Source organism: Podarcis melisellensis (genome assembly GCF_964234715.1).
Source record: "Podarcis melisellensis genome assembly, chromosome: 1".
NCBI classification, from domain to species: Eukaryota; Metazoa; Chordata; class Lepidosauria; order Squamata; family Lacertidae; genus Podarcis; species Podarcis melisellensis.
The window spans coordinates 80,496,393-80,512,779 of record NC_138528.1 but is presented as its reverse complement, the minus strand read 5'-3'; the positions used below and the strand labels follow the sequence as shown (position 1 = coordinate 80,512,779).

The following is a 16,387-nucleotide window of genomic DNA, read 5'->3' as shown; positions in this document are numbered from 1 at the left end:
AAGGGCTATCTTTAAAAAGCTTTCAAAATAAGAGATTTTGATTCACCTACTATGCCTAGGATGCATCTTCTCGTTAAAGGCAGGCAAAGATTGAAGTACAAATGGGCATTCTTAAGGCGAGTCTCAAAGGGTAGCATTTAATATTGTTTATACTACTGCACAATTTATCAAACACAAAAGCCAAAACTACTCGGATGACTCCTTAGACCCATTTTTACACACCTCTACTTGCAAGTAAGCCTTAGTTATCTGAACAGAGCTTACTTGCAAAGTAGGATTATACCAACCAAACTGTGTTCATAATTCAACTTTTTTATTTAAAAAAAGCATTAAAAAGAAAAAATGTTATTTCTGCACCTGCTTAAAACGTGTTTCCTAACCTTTGCTGTTGCTTAGCTCCAGCATCTGATTTAATTGCTTTCAGCTGCATTTATTTTACTGCATTGTATTGCATTTTAAATTGTTTACACCACCTCAAGACTATTACAAGAAGCAGTATAAAAATCTCTTAATCCCCCTTCAGTTCTAATAAAAGCTTTTAAGACTTAGCAAGTATTCCTGGACCAAATGTGCAACCCTGTTCTGCACTTTTCAAGTGGCCAAAAGTCTCTAGAAAACAAAAGGGGCATTTTAGGCCAAACGGGTTTGGAATATTTGCCACCCTCTGCCTTTTTCTAAGGTGGCCCAGACTAGGTATTCCTCAAGAACAACGCACCTTTGGGCACATCGTGAATTACCAGTCCGTAGTAGCCTTAAGGGCTGAAGGACACTTTACGCCAGCAAACACACAACCAAAGTTTACCTCCCAGCTTTAATGTGAAGGCAGGCCATTTGTGAAAGAGAATCCAGATAGAAAGAGAGTGCTTACTTACTCATAGATTCTTGCTCAATCCTCATGCCAACCTTCTTTTTCTACAGCTAGCAGGCATGAGCAAGTCACTCTTAGCCACTTCTTACATGCAAATCTCAGACACACCTTGCTTTGGAGACCCATGCGCCATTCATAGAACCTAGCTATGCTCAAAGCATCCAGCCTTGTCCCAGTAACAACCTTGGGAATGAAACAGTATAATCCTGAGTAAGAGTCATATGAAATAAAAACCAATTTTGTATTGAGACACTAAGCCTAGTTTCATTTCTGGTTTGGAGATAATCACTTCTGCAATGAAGGAACCGAGTGCGAAAACAGGCATCAAGTTAGGCCTCTTCTAAAGAACCTGGCTTGGTTTTCCATGGTTAAAAACAGCAGCAACCGGAAACTTAACAACAATACCCTCAACAAAAATGGAGGAGGATGAATTTGGAACAACTTTACAAAACAGCATGAGAGATTGGAGCTTTGACACAATAATAACAGCACAGACAGATTAGATAGGAGTAGAAATATTTTATTACAAGTTTCCCAATACAGGCTCAGTGACTGCTGGCTGAGGCTTCTTTTACAAGTGGTAGGGAAGGCCTTGTGCTGCTTTACTAAAAAAGCACATCTTCCACTATGGGCCCTCGGTAATGTCTTAGTAAGGAAGAGACTACTTCCTTCACCACCACATGGGGGGCAAAAATAGAAAACCACAGCGAAGAATAGGTAATCCAAATTCCAACCTTTTTCTTTTATTTATTTATTTAAAAAAACCTTGCATTTATAAAGACATAGACTTGCTACCAGCCATTATTCTCATCAGTTGACCAGAAGGTGTAAGCAACAAGCTCTTTTCTGCATCTACTCCCAGAGTGCCAATTGGTGGGAAGTTCTGTGATGCAGTAGAAGCTTCAGATTATTAGGCGCCAATTGGTGTAAAGGTCTTTGAAGGTGATCACAGTTCTAGGACTTGAGACACTGATTGGTGGAAAGATTTGAAGGGGTGAGGGTGGGGGAGAAATCTCCAGATTCCAAAATGTTGATTGGCCAGAAAGTGCCAGGGTCCTCCAGGGGCAGCGCCAGGAGGAAGCGACTGTTACGTTCGGGCATTGCGCTCTGTCTCTGCCAGACACTCTCTAACCAGCGCCCGGGCATGAATAATTCCTGCGAAGGAAAGGCACAAGACTTAAGACACACTGAGCAATCAGTTTCATCGCACCAACTCACCAGCCCCTTGTTTGCCAAAATTGACAACTGCAGCATATCTCGCCCATGCCATCACATGCATGCTGAAGTTTAATTCATGTAGGAAAAGTGTATCGTGCGGCCTTTTATACAAATGTGCTTGTATAAAAGAAGGAAAGGTACAAGCAGGAAGGCAGAGCAAGGTACGAAGGACAGCTAGACAACCCACTTGCAAAAGTAGGTCAACACCTTACTGTAATCAAGGGTACGGAAATGCTAATCCAGCAGGTTCTACCTGTTCCCAGTATAATGCAGCTACCTGCATTCAAAATTGCAGAGTTGACCAATTACATTGGGAGTTGTCTTTAAGGCAAGGGAGACACTTCCCCCTCAATTTCTGCCTGGGCAAGCAGAGAGCTTGAAACTAACTTTTCAAGGGTAAAGAATTTGATATGAAGGGTTAGTTCAGGGGTCTGCAACCTTTAAGACAAAAAGAGCCACTTGGACCCGTTTCCGAGGGGAAAAAAACCTGCGAGCCGCAAAACCATTGCGACATTTAAAAGAAATATATCTCCGGAGCCCGACGGGACACAGGTGGCGCTGTGGGTTAAAGCCTCAGCACCTAGGACTTGCCGATCGCATGGTCGGCGGTTCGAATCCCTGCTGCGGGGTGCGCTCCCGCTGCTCGGTCCCAGCGCCTGCCAACCTAGCAGTTCGAAAGCACCTCCGGGTGCAAGTAGATAAATAGGGACCGCTTACCAGCGGGAAGGTAAACGGCGTTTCCGTGTGCAGCTCTGGCTCGCCAGAGCAGTGATGTCACACTGGCCATGTGACCCGGAAGTGTCTCCGGACAGCGCTGGCCCCTGGCCTCTTAAGTGAGATGGGCGCACAACCCCAGAGTCTGTCAAGACTGGCCCGTACGGGCAGGGGTACCTTTACCTTTTTTACTATCTCCGGAGCCGCGATCTGACAGCGGGCGGGAAGGTGACGTCGGGACGGTGAGTGACTAACACACGCACCGCCCCCATGCGACGTCACAGCCAGTACAGCGCCCGCCACAGTGGGGAGTGTCAGGGCGCACAATGCGCCTCCTCCCCTTGCTAGTATCTGCCCCGGAGCCGCGGCAAAGGTGTAAAAGAGCCACATGCGGCTCCGGAGCCGCGGGTTGCAGACCCCTGGGTTAGTTGGATGATACTGCTAAACCAGTCATTCACAAAATCTATAGCTATGAACAACAGCAAGTAACATTTAAGAAATCACAAGAGGGCCTTCTTGGTGGCTGCTCCCAGGCTCTGAGAGGGACTGCCTCTGATTGACCTGCCAGCAGGCAACATTCTTTTTATATAGATAGATCTTTGGTCAATAAGCTGATGTGTAAATAAACCGTAATTGGTTTTAACTGGCTATTTTTATTGTTTTGCTTACCAGTTTTTAATGTTTTTATTGCCTTCTTACTGGAGTATTATGTTTTATGGGTGTTAGCTGCCTTGAGAAGCATTTGGAGGAAAGCCAGGCTACAAATTTAACAAGCAAGTAATTCTACCCCCCCCCCCCGCCCAGAAAAAAGGACAAGTGTCATGTCTGATTTGTGAGTCATTGTTTCTAGAGCATTTTGGAAGGTTAGGTTATATTTGGGACTTCATAAATTCGCTCAGTTCCAGGCTTACGTAGACCTTGCAGGGCTAGAATGACTTATTTCATGTGCTCCCACATCCCATGACCAGAAGGCACTCATCTCTCAGGAAGCTTCCTACCTCGCTTCAGCCTCTCCATAGCACTCTTGCTGCCTGCGTAGGTAGGTCGAATCTCCTTGCCCATCTCCTCAATGACTGAAAGCAAGTCTGTGTATGTGCTCTGGGAGCCTTGGGCACCTGGTGGCTTCATAGCCTGCAAGATCAAGGACAGGGGAAAAGTGAAAGGCACTCTGGGCAGGATTCCCCCAACGAGCCCCGTCAGTGGATAGGCCTGAAGAAGGGCTTCCGCTTGTGCAGCAGGCCTTTCCTCCCATCTCCTCTCCCCATGCCTCCCTAAATTGACTGGTGGGGTGAACACCCAGAACAGCACACGGTAGGAGTAAAAGAGGGGCTGTTATGTCCGACAGGCTGCGATGCTTGCACAGATTGAATGCTTGTCATTGCACCATGTTTTCCCAATTAATTCCACCAGCCAGCAAGATCCCCCCTCAATTCCAAAGTAGAAACTCACCTGCACGTAGCCCATCGAAGGGGGCCCAAAATCGTTGAAGAGAGGTCGGAAGGGGGCAGAAGCTCCAGAGATGGCTCCAGATGGAGATGGGACACTCGTGGCTGAAAGCAGTATGAGAAGAGATGAGGAATTTAGTCAACAGTGTCCTGGGTTCTCTCCTATACCAGACTTAACAAGGCTCATTACAGTGGTACCTTGGTTTTCGAACAGCTTAGTTCACAAACTACTTGGAACCAGAATGCTTCAAACCCGAATTTTTTTTGGAACCCGAATGTACTCCGTTGGGGGGGGGGCTGCACTTCCATTTTGAGTGCCATACTTCTGTTGCCTGCTCACTTGCAACCCGACCTGGGCTTCCCTTACTCAGCGCCGGCCGCGCTGGCCACTGGCAACACCCGGAAGCAGCTGCACCGCGGCCACAGCCAATGCGGAGCGAGGGAAGGCCGTGCCGCCGCAGCAACCACCCCTTCCTCCAGTACCGGGTGTCGCCCGTGGCCGCCGCTCCAGGCCCCAGAGCAACGCCAAGCAGCTTGGCCCCAGAAGTGACGACTGCAGCATCCCCTCACAGGGCACGGGACGGCATGGGCAGGATGCTGGTGCCACCGCTGCAGTAAGAGTTCTTCAGTGAGGAGAACGCACCCAAGTGGCGGAGGCTGCTTGTGCCAGCCCCGAAGAAGATGAGGAAGGGGTGCTGGGTATGTGGGGGGGGGGGGAAGGATCCAGAAAGGGTAGCAGGGGGAGAGAAGCCGACTGGCTCCTCAGAGAGAGAACTTTTGCCTCCCTTTCCTCCCCACCCCTTGAACTTCTCCTTCATGCACCCCACACGCTCGTCCCTCCAATGGCAATGGGTAGATCACTGCCAGTTTTTTATACTGGGTAGTAGACTGCAGCCTGGTCTATTGCTTTCATTTTATGGATCAATGATCTTGTTAGATAGTAAAATTCAGGTTAAATTGCTATTTTAGGAGTTGTTTTTAATTGTCTGGAATGGATTAATTCATTTTGCATTACTTTCTATGGGAAGCGTGCCTTGGTTTTGGAACACCTTGGTTTTGGAACAGACTTGTGGAACGGATTACGTCTAAGAAGCAAGGTACCACTGAAAGAGGGGTATAGAATCATAGAATCACAGAGTTAGAAGGGACCCTGAGGATTATCCTGCCCAGGAACATGCAGCTGTCCCATACAGGGATTGAACCTGCCATCTTGGCAGTATCAGCACCATGCTCTAAGAAGATACTGTGTCCTTCCCTGCCTTTCCAGTGTGGGCATGGCCATTGCCAGTCAAGGGGCTTTGATGGCAGTGCCTGACTTATATGCCTTTCAAACACTCCATGGACTGAAAGCTGCTGCTCCTGATCCTCAAATGACCATCCTAGCTTCTCCCTGAACACTTATGCAATATGGTTGGCACAAATCGCACAGCTGGAAAAAGAAGAGGAGTTATTTTTGTTGTAACTTGTCCTGGAAGTCTACAGTAGGGGAAAGGGGACTGGGTGTGGTTCCTACATCAGGGATTAATACACTGCCAGTCCTAGACACACATCACAGGCTCTTAAGCATTAAAATGCAGGGTTTGCATCACCCACTTCAATTGCAAAACAGGACAAATTCACAACCATCTTCCCATGAAGTTTAAAAAATGTACACATGCTTTCTTTTCCAGACAGCTATATATCACAAGTGATTACACAAGCATACACAAGAATTAAGGTAGCAACTTTGGGGGATTTATTTGCAAGACTGGCCAACTGGAAATTATATAACATGATGATGGTGACTATAAAAATATTCCTGGCTAGTATTTTCCTACAAAGGTTGACAGGACATCAAGTTTTCATGTACTCAATCAATAAACACTTCATTCATTCATTCATTCCCCTTCCACTAACAAGAGCAGGCATAGGCAAACTCGGCCCTCCAGATGTTTTGGGACTACAACTCCCATCATCCCTGACCACTAGTCCTGTTAGCTAGGGATGATGGGAGTTGTCATCCCAAAACATCTGGAGGGCTGAATTTGCCTATGTCTGAACAAGAGAGATTGTATAGGCCTGTGATGGGGAATTGGGATTACCTGAAATATACGGTGGAGTTTTTGTTTGTTTTTAAAATGCTGTACTGCTACCTCAGAATAAAGTGTATGGCCTTTCCCTTCACACAGAAAGAGGGGAAATCATATTAGTAACAATGAATGCAATGAAAGTTGGGGGGGGGGAATGTAGCCAGTCAATTCACATATGGTATTAGAGAACTACGTATACCATATCTGGGGTGTTAGATCTGAATGCAGTTCAAGAATGTCTACTTTACTCCTATCCATTTTTGCCAGTCTGGAAATGTAACAGTTGCTCATGCACATCTGTGTTTTAATAACCAAGCTTCCTTTGTTAGGCCTGAACTAAAAGCAATCCCCTGCCCTCCCAACAACTTGTCTCTCACTTTAGATTCTAATATACAGTTACATCTAGGTGTGATCTTGCTTTATTTATTTTCCCTTGAAAATGTCAACAAGACTTTTTAAAGACAGAACAGCTTGAACAATTAAAATGTACTGATCAAATGAACGCTCAGCACTTCCCCCAGGCTTTTTCAGTGCTGACCACAGAAGCTTGTGGTTTTGCCTTAGCTTCCTGCAGCCCAACGTATAAAGGCAACAGTTGTTCTCTTAAGGGAGCAAAAAGAGAAGCCACCTCCACTGGTTGGTAAGAATATGTCACTATCCTCCATTACTTTGAATTCCACCACCGTTCCTTGCTTCCCCCCTCATTGTGCATTTCTCACCCTACCCATGCGAGCATCAGCCAATAGCAGCAATCCATCACTTGTACAATTGATGTTATAAATCAGCAAATAAATACTGCTAATAAATAAATATATTATGCATGCATGAAGGGTGTGTGCACATGCTATTAATCAGACTAAAAACCTCTGAAACTATTAAACTCTGATAGAGTTTCTAAAAATAGAAAGTCTGCAAACATTGAGCCCTTAATTGAGAAAATTCCCGTTTTCAGATTCTTTACAAGCAGAGTGGGAGCTGTTGTGCCAGTAATAAGAGTTTAAGTATGTAGTTTGTGAAGCATCTGGAGTCAATTTGTAGGGGGAAAGGAGATTGAAAGCAAGTTAATTATTTTGATTTGAGAGTTCCAGAAAGAGAAGAACAGCAGCTACTTTATTAAGAGGATTACTTCATTGAATCAGAGACTGGGCCATTATAGAGATTATTAGCTAACCCTATTTGTTACTGTAAAGTTGAGCCTACATTTTCTGCCCCATTTAGTTGTGTGCTTTTGTTTGTGCAACAGATGCACTTACAGCTGTCACAAGCAAAGCCACCAAAACCACACACAACATTGCAGATGCTTCCTGTAGAACTCTGTTAAGGTAAGTGCTCCTTCAAAATAGTTTTCAAAAGCTAATACAAAAATAATATATAGCCAGTTTTCTTTAAACTGTTAATAAAGGTGGTATTCTATTAACTCTTCAATGATGTACAGCCAATGGCTTCACACCAAGAGCAGGTGCTGGCCTTTCTTACCTTACTCTCAAGGTTTTAGCCAAAAGAAGAAGCAACCACAAATGTAACGTGTGTGTGTATGCAAAAGTGCTTTAAATTGCTACACATTCAGCAGGTCAAGGGAGCTAGATCCCAGGCTTCTGATAAATGGAATCACACCCACCCACCCTAGTCTCTTAACCTACAGATCAGATAGAAGTGTGCCAAAAAGAGGGAATGTGTACTGGAGAAAGGTGCTGGCATAGCAAGTAGCTTCAGAGATCTCCTGGAAGCAAGCCAAGATACATAAAAGAAGAGGGTTAAAAGCCAATGTTCCTGGGAATATTCCCATTACCCAATTGTGGCAGACAGGCAGGCTCTGAGAGAAGTTCAGCCAGTATCTTTCAAATCACAAAATAATGTAAAAAAACTGAAACGAAATCTAAGCCCCGATACTAGGATCCAAACACTTTGAAGAATTACTATTCAATTTTTTCCCCTAGTGGTACCTGTGCATTGCCACATGCTAAAAGGCTGGGGTAGGTAGAAGATAGACCAGGATCCGCAGGTAGAAAGATCTCTGATCTGCAGTAGATCAGCAAAGATTGTTTAACAGCAGCAGGAAAAATGTGGTTTTAAAAATTCTTCTGAATGAGGCTGTGAAGATTAAGAAGGCTAAGGGGGAGGGAAAACAAGGAGTGGGTTTCGTAGGACAATTCTGATACTGAAAACAAATCCTACGTCTGCCCATAAGCTCTGAAGCATCTTGCTCCTTAATTCTAACAGTACTGTTTGCACCTCCCTTTGTTGGTGGGTCTTGGGAGTTTTGGTAAAGACTGAAGGAGACACCGGAAACCAGGCGTTTCCCCACCCTTGCTAGAGGATGCTCCACCCAAGAAGGAAACCGAAGTTAGAGAGAGACAGAGGAACCTGCCACGCCACTACTCTCTCTAGTTTCACCCCTCCTTGCTTATCCAAGAAGTCATTCACCCGACACTCAGGCGACAACAGCCAGAAACACAGCGGGGCATATTTCTGGGTAGAGAAGGGGGTTTGCTGATTCACTCTAAACACGCCTTTCCGCCTCACACACGCCTTTCCTAAGAATTCAACTTTCATTTTGTTTTCCCCGGCAGGATTCCCCGAACAGCTGCTGCTCTTCACACATAGGAGAAACGCAGTGACGAATAAAGCACATTCGCCCGGTCTGGAATGAGTTAGGGTGTCCCTTTTCTTCTTTTTATAAATCAAGTACACAGTAAATCCTAATTCCAGGATGCACAGCTCTCCTTTCGCGGCGAGGAGAACGGAGTCCTGTATTGCAAAGCAGCTGTAAAAGGCCGGGAAAACCCTGCCGGGGTTGGGGGGGGGGCGGGAGAGGAAGAGACAGAGAGAGAAGACGAGGAGGAGGAGACTGGGAAGCGCCGGCCACGGCCCAGGCGACTCCTCCGTGCCGCCTCCGCGCCCTCGCTCTGCCCGGGGGCCAGGCGGGGCCGGCGGGGAGAGATGGGGGGTGTCTCTTACCGACCGGCGGGGCTCCGGGGGCGGGGCTGGCGCTGCTGCTGCTGCTGCTGGTGCCGGCGGCTCCGGAGCTGGTGGGGGCAGGCGCGATGGGCTTGTAGGACATCCCCGACTCCGCGCTCTCTGGTGCTGGCTGGCCCGCGATTGGCGCGCTGCTCCGGCTCCGGCCGCGGCTGCCGCTCCTCGGATTGGCGGGGAGGCTCCCGCAAGCACTCCCCCCGGCTGGCAGGGTTCTGTCCTCCGCCTCAGCCGATTGGTGGCAGACCCCCTCGCTCCCACCTCCCAATTGGCCGCGTCCGTCTCCCACTCCTCCTCCTCCTCCCTCCCTCGTCTCCTGCCTTGTCCCGGCTTGGTCCCCGGCGAAGAGAGGGCTCCTTCCTGGCGACTCGAGGAGGCGCGCGCACGCGCGTTTCACAGCCGGAGGCGCCCGCTCTCCCCCCTCTCGGAACGTGCCTACGCCGCGGTCCTCGCGCCCACTGTTCCGGGAGGACTGACCCTGAGCACGCGCGCCTCCAACCCCCCTTCCTCTCCTCTCGAGCCAACAAGCAGAGCCCAGCGGAGCGGCCGCTGCCGATGACGCCCTCGGCCCGCGCCTACGTGTCCCGCTCCCTCCCCCTGTGACCTCACCGCGCAGCATAACACCCTTCTCGTCTGTCGCCATAGCGACGAGAGGGCCTGGCTGCGGCCTAGTCGGGGACCCTCTTTGCTCCTTGTCCCCCGCCGCGGTGCTAGGCTAGCTCTGTGCGGCCGTTAAGCGGATGGTGGGATCGGGGCCGTCTCCGCTGTCTCTCCACCCGCTGCAGTGCCCTAGTTGCGTGTGTGTAGGGGAGACGGTGAAATTAAAAGACACCCGTGCCGTATAAAACGATACAATAGCGGGAAAGCAAACATAGCCTGCTTTAAAACACCTTAAGAGTTAAGGGAAGCCTGTGGAAACAGAATAGCTTTCACCTGTCGCTTGAAGTTCATTACCTTTGGTGCTTCCCAGAGAGCAAGCATCACACAGGATCAGTGCCTTTGAGAGAAGGCCGGCTCCTGAGCAATCATTAAAAGGGGCCTCCTCTGAAAATCTTAAGGTTCAGATGGGTGTAATTAGGAAGGCAGATCAGCTGGTGCTCAGGCAGGCCCTGAGTAGTTGGGGGGCATGTATGTCAACAATAACGATTGGCAGCCAGTTTAGTTCTTTGAGCACTGCTGAAATACATAGTTGAGTGCTAGCATGCAAGCTGCCAAATTCTGCTGGTTTGGTTTATGCCGGTGGGTTCCAACCAAACTTGCGTCGTCGTATCTGTGAGATGGGAGTTTGTAGTAGAAGGGAATCACTGAAGGGGGCAATCCAGTGTTTTGGTTAAGATAATGGCACTAGTAGGGCCTGTAAGAACCCCCATCTGCATGACTAAAGAGTGGCCATGGGGATACGTGGGCAATGATGTTATTTTGGGAGGGGATTAGATTCCTACAAATATTTATTTGCATAAAAAAATATAAAAACTACAGCATACACATTGGCCCACTTAGTTGGATTTTCCTTTGGCATTTGATTATGATGCATTAGTGACATGACAGTGGTACCTAGTGGGCCTGTTTTTTAGTAGGTTCATTCCATCGAAGAAGGGAGTAGACAGTTGTTCTCCATGTCCTGGACCCTTCCTGTGGAGTCCTTCTGCAAGCCACTGTGAAATCTCTAAACTGACCCCTAAACTACCTTCCCTGCTCATTGTGTTTGAAGTTACAAACTAGAGTGGAAGGGATATAATCCAGAAGCTGATTTATCTCTACTTTTTCCCAGTGCAAGACCTGCAGTCTTAGAGGATACTCAGCTGTGGTATCTGGCTGGATGTAAACAAGCCAACCAAAACTGATCTTAGAAAAAAATGTAGTGATTATGATCCACAACACTTAGGACTCTGGATGGGTGGGAGGGGAATATGGCTGTACTCAACACAAGTTTCCATGTGCTGGTAATTTGAGCTCTCATGTATGTCTATTCATGAGTGGTTTTAATTAAGCAATATATCATCTCCAAATTAGTTATTCTTTGGATGGTGGGTGGGGCAGATTAAAAGGTTCAGATTCCATGTTCTTTTGAAATCGGTTCAAATAATTACAGTATATATACAGTATCAGTCTTTCAGATTACTGGCAAAAGCAACCTGACCCTGTCAGATGCACAAAATCAAGGGATGTTGCACTAGCACCACCTGTGGGACAAATGCAGCATTGCATATAATGTAGGCTGACAAAATGCAAATAAAAGCAATCTATTTTAAACATTACACAACCACCTCAGGTTACAAACGCTTCAGGTTACAAACTCCGCTAACTTGGAAGAGTTGCCTCAAGTTGAGAACTTTGCCCCAGGATGAAAACAGAAATTGTGTGCCGGCGGTGCAGCAGCAGCAAGAGGCCCCATTAGCAAAAGCACACCTCTAGTTAAGTACAGTTTCAGGTTAAGAACGGACCTCTGGAACGAATTAAGTTTGTAACTAGAGGTACCACTGTATTTATATTAGAGATCAGAGGGCAAACAAGGCTAACAGGTAATTCAGTCCATACATTCAAATAGTTTGCTGGTACCTGTCATGCCTGTTGGGCTGGTCCATCTAGACCGATGTTATATGTATTATAGGTGCATTTTGCAAAATGTTCTGGGCACAATTAAAGTGCATTAGTAGTGGTGGATTTATTCTGTGTTGCTTCCCCAATGGAACCACATTTTTGCTTTATGGGGACAGTATAGCACAACAAAAACTGGATTATTTGTGAAAGAAAAAGTTAAGGGATTTCAGCAGGAAGTTACAGGCTTATGTGGTAGTTGGAAATGAACAACAAAGTGGGATACATATGACTACCCCAAAAGCATCCTGAATGCATAATAAAAAGGATGTCTGGGTGGGGGCATTTTGTTGAAAGCATGTTGCAGAATATACTGATGTGTGAATATGCTTGTTTCCTGCCACCACCGCCTAGTCTTTGAGTGAGTGAGGCTGTTTTGTGGAAGGGATCCAGTCACATACTGGAAATGTAGCTTTGCATGATTTAAGTGAATTAAAGTGCTCTGTCATGCTAGTGCAACAAATCAGCTTTAAAAACAAAACAGACTTTTTGGGGTTAGGAAAGTGATTGGTGAAAGGCACTAAAAGGGGAGGGGGGCAGAATGACTGATTAAAGGGAACATATAAAGACACTGCAAACAAATGAGAATGAACCCTCCTTCATGGTGCAAACAAATAAGAACAAATGCTCAGGAAAGCCCAGACATAATCTAACTTTGTGCAAGCAAATCAGGATGCTCAATAAACGGGCTGTATGGAGAAGCCTCTAATGAGTGTGAGTGTGTGTGTGTGCGCACATGTACGGTGTGAGTAGATGTGTGTGTGTGTATTGGTACATGTAAACAGAAGATGTGCACACTGGCATGTGGCCTCAAAATGTTGGCCAATCCCCAATGCAGCTCTCAGGCCAGAAAGGTTACTCACCCTTGCCTTATTCATGCTAGGTTGACCCACCACTCTCATCTCTATCTTGTCTGGATTAAACTTCAACTCATTAATCCTCATCTAGCCCACAACTGCACTCCAGGAGTCATTCAAGGACTGAACCGCAGCCCCTGGATCTGATGCAAACATAAACAAATATAACTGGATGTTACTACACGATCCTCCAAACTGCTAATCTTTTTCAGCAGTTGCATATAGGTGTGAAAAGCATAAAGGAAATGATGGAGTCATGTGATACACAACAAGCCCAAGTGATATAGCAGTGCTTCTTCCATTTGTCTCAAGGAAACGAGGAAGATATAATGGTTTCCTCTGTCCTTTGACACTTGTACAACCACATTTCATACAACACAATATTGCAACAGATACACTGGTCTGAGGGCAGTTGCATTTTCCAGAAACAAAATAATGCAGTTTAAGTGCAATGAGTTGCATTCAATTAAGTTATGCTCAGAGTAAACCCACAGAAATTAATGAACCTATATTAGTCATGTATATTAATTTCAAGTAGATCTCTAATATTGAACACCATTCAGGTGTTAGGATCGTTCTACTCTCGTGTAAGACCCTGGTAGAGACACCCGACTGGCATGTTCTCTCCAGTGCCGGATTTCTGTATAGGCTAAGGCTGAAGCCTAGGGCCTTGCCAGCCCTCCCACTCCCCAGCTGGCAGTCTCCCCCTCCCAAAATTGCAAACCCAAGACTTCATGTGAGGGCAGGGCAACTCAGGCCTCTAAATCTAGGAGGCCTCACCAGCCTGCCCTCTCCCCAGTGCCACAGTCTCCCCCCTCCCAAAATTGTAAACCCAAGACTTCATGCAAGGGCAGGGCAACTCAGGCCCAGCAACTATTAGACTCAGGGCTAGCCAGTGGGGCCCAATATGAAGCAGTGGGGTGCAACTTGAATTTTTTATAGGGCTCCAGTTCACAGCCAAAGTCTGCAAAATCTTATAGATATAAATAAAATCCATCTAGATTGCTCTGGTGCAGGAGCTACCTTAGGAGTGGTCCGCAGGGCCCAATTTGACCCAATTGCCTTAAGGTCAGCCCTGATGAGACTGCAGGGGTTGACTGGCAAGCCCTGCACCTTCTAGGTCCCTGGTGTCACCATTCAGAGTACAGACTCAAGGCCAGTCACCCCGGTCCCAGGTTGCGGGAGCAACGTCGTCATTGAAGAGCTGTTTCGGCCAGCATCCAGTCCTGTTCCTCCAGTGTTCCTGTTCCCCGCCCGGCTTCCTGCTTCTGATCTTCGAGTGTTCCTGTCCCCGCCCGGCTCCCTGCTTTGGACCTCGCCTCGCACCTTGTGGACTAATTCCAGGCTAGTGACTCAGGACTGAACTTTGACTACAGTTACAGTAACCTTCCCCCCAGGACCAGCACAGCTGAACTTGATTCCTTAGAGAGGAACAAGACATGGGAACTAGTTCCAGGCCTGCTCAGGCCACAAAAGGTTTACAAAGTTTAGTTATTGCAAAAGTTTTTCAGTGTTAATTTTATGCATTTTTAAAAATCACCATGGTATTTAACAATAATATCTTATGTCCTTTAGAGGAGAAATTGTGGATTGTAGAATTTTAAATATCCGTCATCATCCTTGGCTTCACTCAATTTTGTTTATAACACACTTCCATTTTCACAAGTGGTGTAGCCTAGGGCCTCTCTTCATCTAAATCTGGCCCTGGTTCTCTCCCTCCTGGTTGGTTGGGAGCTTCAAAAGCTTTCTTCAGCCCAAACATCACAGCAACTGAGACCAAGAAGCATCAACACATTTACTATCCTGCAGAGTATTTGCAGTTCATGTAACAGACTCAATAGCTCAGCATTTTGGCTAATCTAGTTTTATTTACATATAATACACTCGGAGCATTCTGACTTGGCTCCTTCCTCTTTCTCATCAGACAGCAAAGAGAAAGAACAAAGGACAATAGTCCCACTTCATGGAGCACAGTAACATAAGCATCCTGTCTCCGTCACTTCCCACACTGTGGAATGAAAACATACACCGTCATGTGATAGACAACAATCTCATGACTGCAAACACGGAGCAAGAATCCTAACACCAGGATCTTCATAGCAGAGGACTACATGGAAGGATGTCTGGAGTCCCAGTGGTCCCACGGAGGAATTAGCTTGGAATTGTCAATCCAGTTTGGGATTTTCTCCCATCTCTTACCTTCCACCCATATCTGCCCAATATACCAGCAGATTTAAGACTCAGGATCTTTCTTCAGTTTTAAAGGAGCCCAAGTGCTAGCATAGGAATAGCCTAAAATTCATTTCCCTTATCTCTGTATTTTCAAAGCTTTTGATGTACATAGCAGACTGTCAACTTTAAAGAAACCTGCAAAGGGGTACTAATCATTTGCTGAAAATAAGAGCTTAACAATATAACTACCACACATTTCAGTTTATGGAAACAATAGCCATTATTCCCCTCAGACCTTGATTTTATTTTATGTGCTTCTCTATGTGTAACAAAGGAGAGTGATGTTGTAAAATTATGGTGCTGTTTGAGGTCATAAAGAGATTTTATTATGAAACCTTCAGTCCTGTACACTCTGCTCCTGACTAGTTAGAATTAAACCTTTCAGTGGACCTTTCCATTTGGTTAAGCATAATGGAGAAGAAATGTTGGGATTAAATAAAGGAATGCCAAAATGGGACAGTTGTGATGCAACAAGCAAGCAAAAAGGCCAATATTCCAGGAATGTATTTGAGCTGTATTTAGAAAGGATTAAGATGATTTATTTGTGTTCCGCAGTGATAATGAAAAACTATTCACTGTAGCGTAGAGGAAGGCAAAGGTTAAGCAGCCTCTACTAAATCTACACAGCTTTAAATTGGTGGGGCTTGATAGCTTGTACCAGAGCAGGATTTTTGTTTTTTTATAGTGAAAACTATTGGAGGAGCACTGTGAACAATGGATGTTAGCCCTGAGCCAATTGTGAGGTGCTGGCAACATTTGGAGAGGATTCAGTAAAAACTAACCATGTGTCAGGATGAGGTCAGGAGAATGGACTATTTTGACAAAAGGGGTTTTGCCTAACTGCACGTTTTTTGCCTGCAGCTTCACTGGTTATGTAATGCATTCCCCGGAAGAAAGGATGCTTGCCCTGAAACACAGTTTGGATTCTCAACACCTTGTTGGCTCAGTAAATGTTCCATGCACCTTTTTGAAATCTCATTTGTTTACTAAGGTCTGCTGTCTCTGCTCATGTCGCCTGCCAACCCTCTTACACCGTCTTGCCAACCCCCACTTTACAGCTCACCCAAACCCTTCAACTCCCAACAGCTCCTTCCACTCCCAGCCATCCCCCTACAACGTCTTCTAACCTCCAGCCATCCCCACCTACCTGTGACACTTACCCAGTTGTCAATTCCTCTCTTCACACAGATCACCCAAAAATGCTCCCTCCCCACAACGATTGTGCCAATCCCAAGATCCTGCTGCCACTGTTACTCACAGTGGAGAATAAGTCTTTCTCCCCTTTGCTTGTTGCTGCAGACACAAGGACGGGGGAAGTGGTGTGGGGTGAAACACTTTTCTTTTTTACACACACCCCCGGGCAGATCTACTATGAAACTATTGAAGCTTAAACTTCAGGGCCCCAGAGTTGAC

At 46.3% G+C, this 16,387-nt stretch overlaps 1 protein-coding gene across 1 annotated transcript; it reads right to left on the bottom strand.

The window, feature by feature from the left end:
- Positions 1-1,372: 1,372 nt before the first annotated feature.
- Positions 1,373-9,785, bottom strand: CDK2AP2 (cyclin dependent kinase 2 associated protein 2). Its single transcript, XM_081907941.1, has 4 exons — positions 9,273-9,785; positions 4,250-4,350; positions 3,799-3,931; positions 1,373-2,023 (listed from the first exon to the last, which is right to left on the bottom strand). The coding sequence occupies exons 1-4, from the start codon at positions 9,373-9,375 to the stop codon at positions 1,956-1,958; spliced, it is 405 nt and encodes a 134-aa protein (XP_081764067.1). The 5' UTR covers positions 9,376-9,785; the 3' UTR covers positions 1,373-1,955.
- Between the last annotated feature and the right edge of the window lie 6,602 nt (positions 9,786-16,387).

What these genes read in the sequence shown, in the direction of transcription:
- CDK2AP2 (XM_081907941.1), bottom strand. Translation starts at nt 9,375, where the DNA reads ATGTCCTACAAGCCCATCGCGCCTGCCCCCACCAGCTCCGGAGCCGCC. An exon ending in CCCCGGAGCCCCGCCGGTCG is followed by an intron (nt 4,351 to 9,272) that starts GTAAGAGACACC and finishes TACTGCTTTCAG; the next exon opens with CCACGAGTGTCCCATCTCCA. An exon ending in TATGGAGAGGCTGAAGCGAG is followed by an intron (nt 2,024 to 3,798) that starts GTAGGAAGCTTC and finishes TTTCCTTCGCAG; the next exon opens with GAATTATTCATGCCCGGGCG.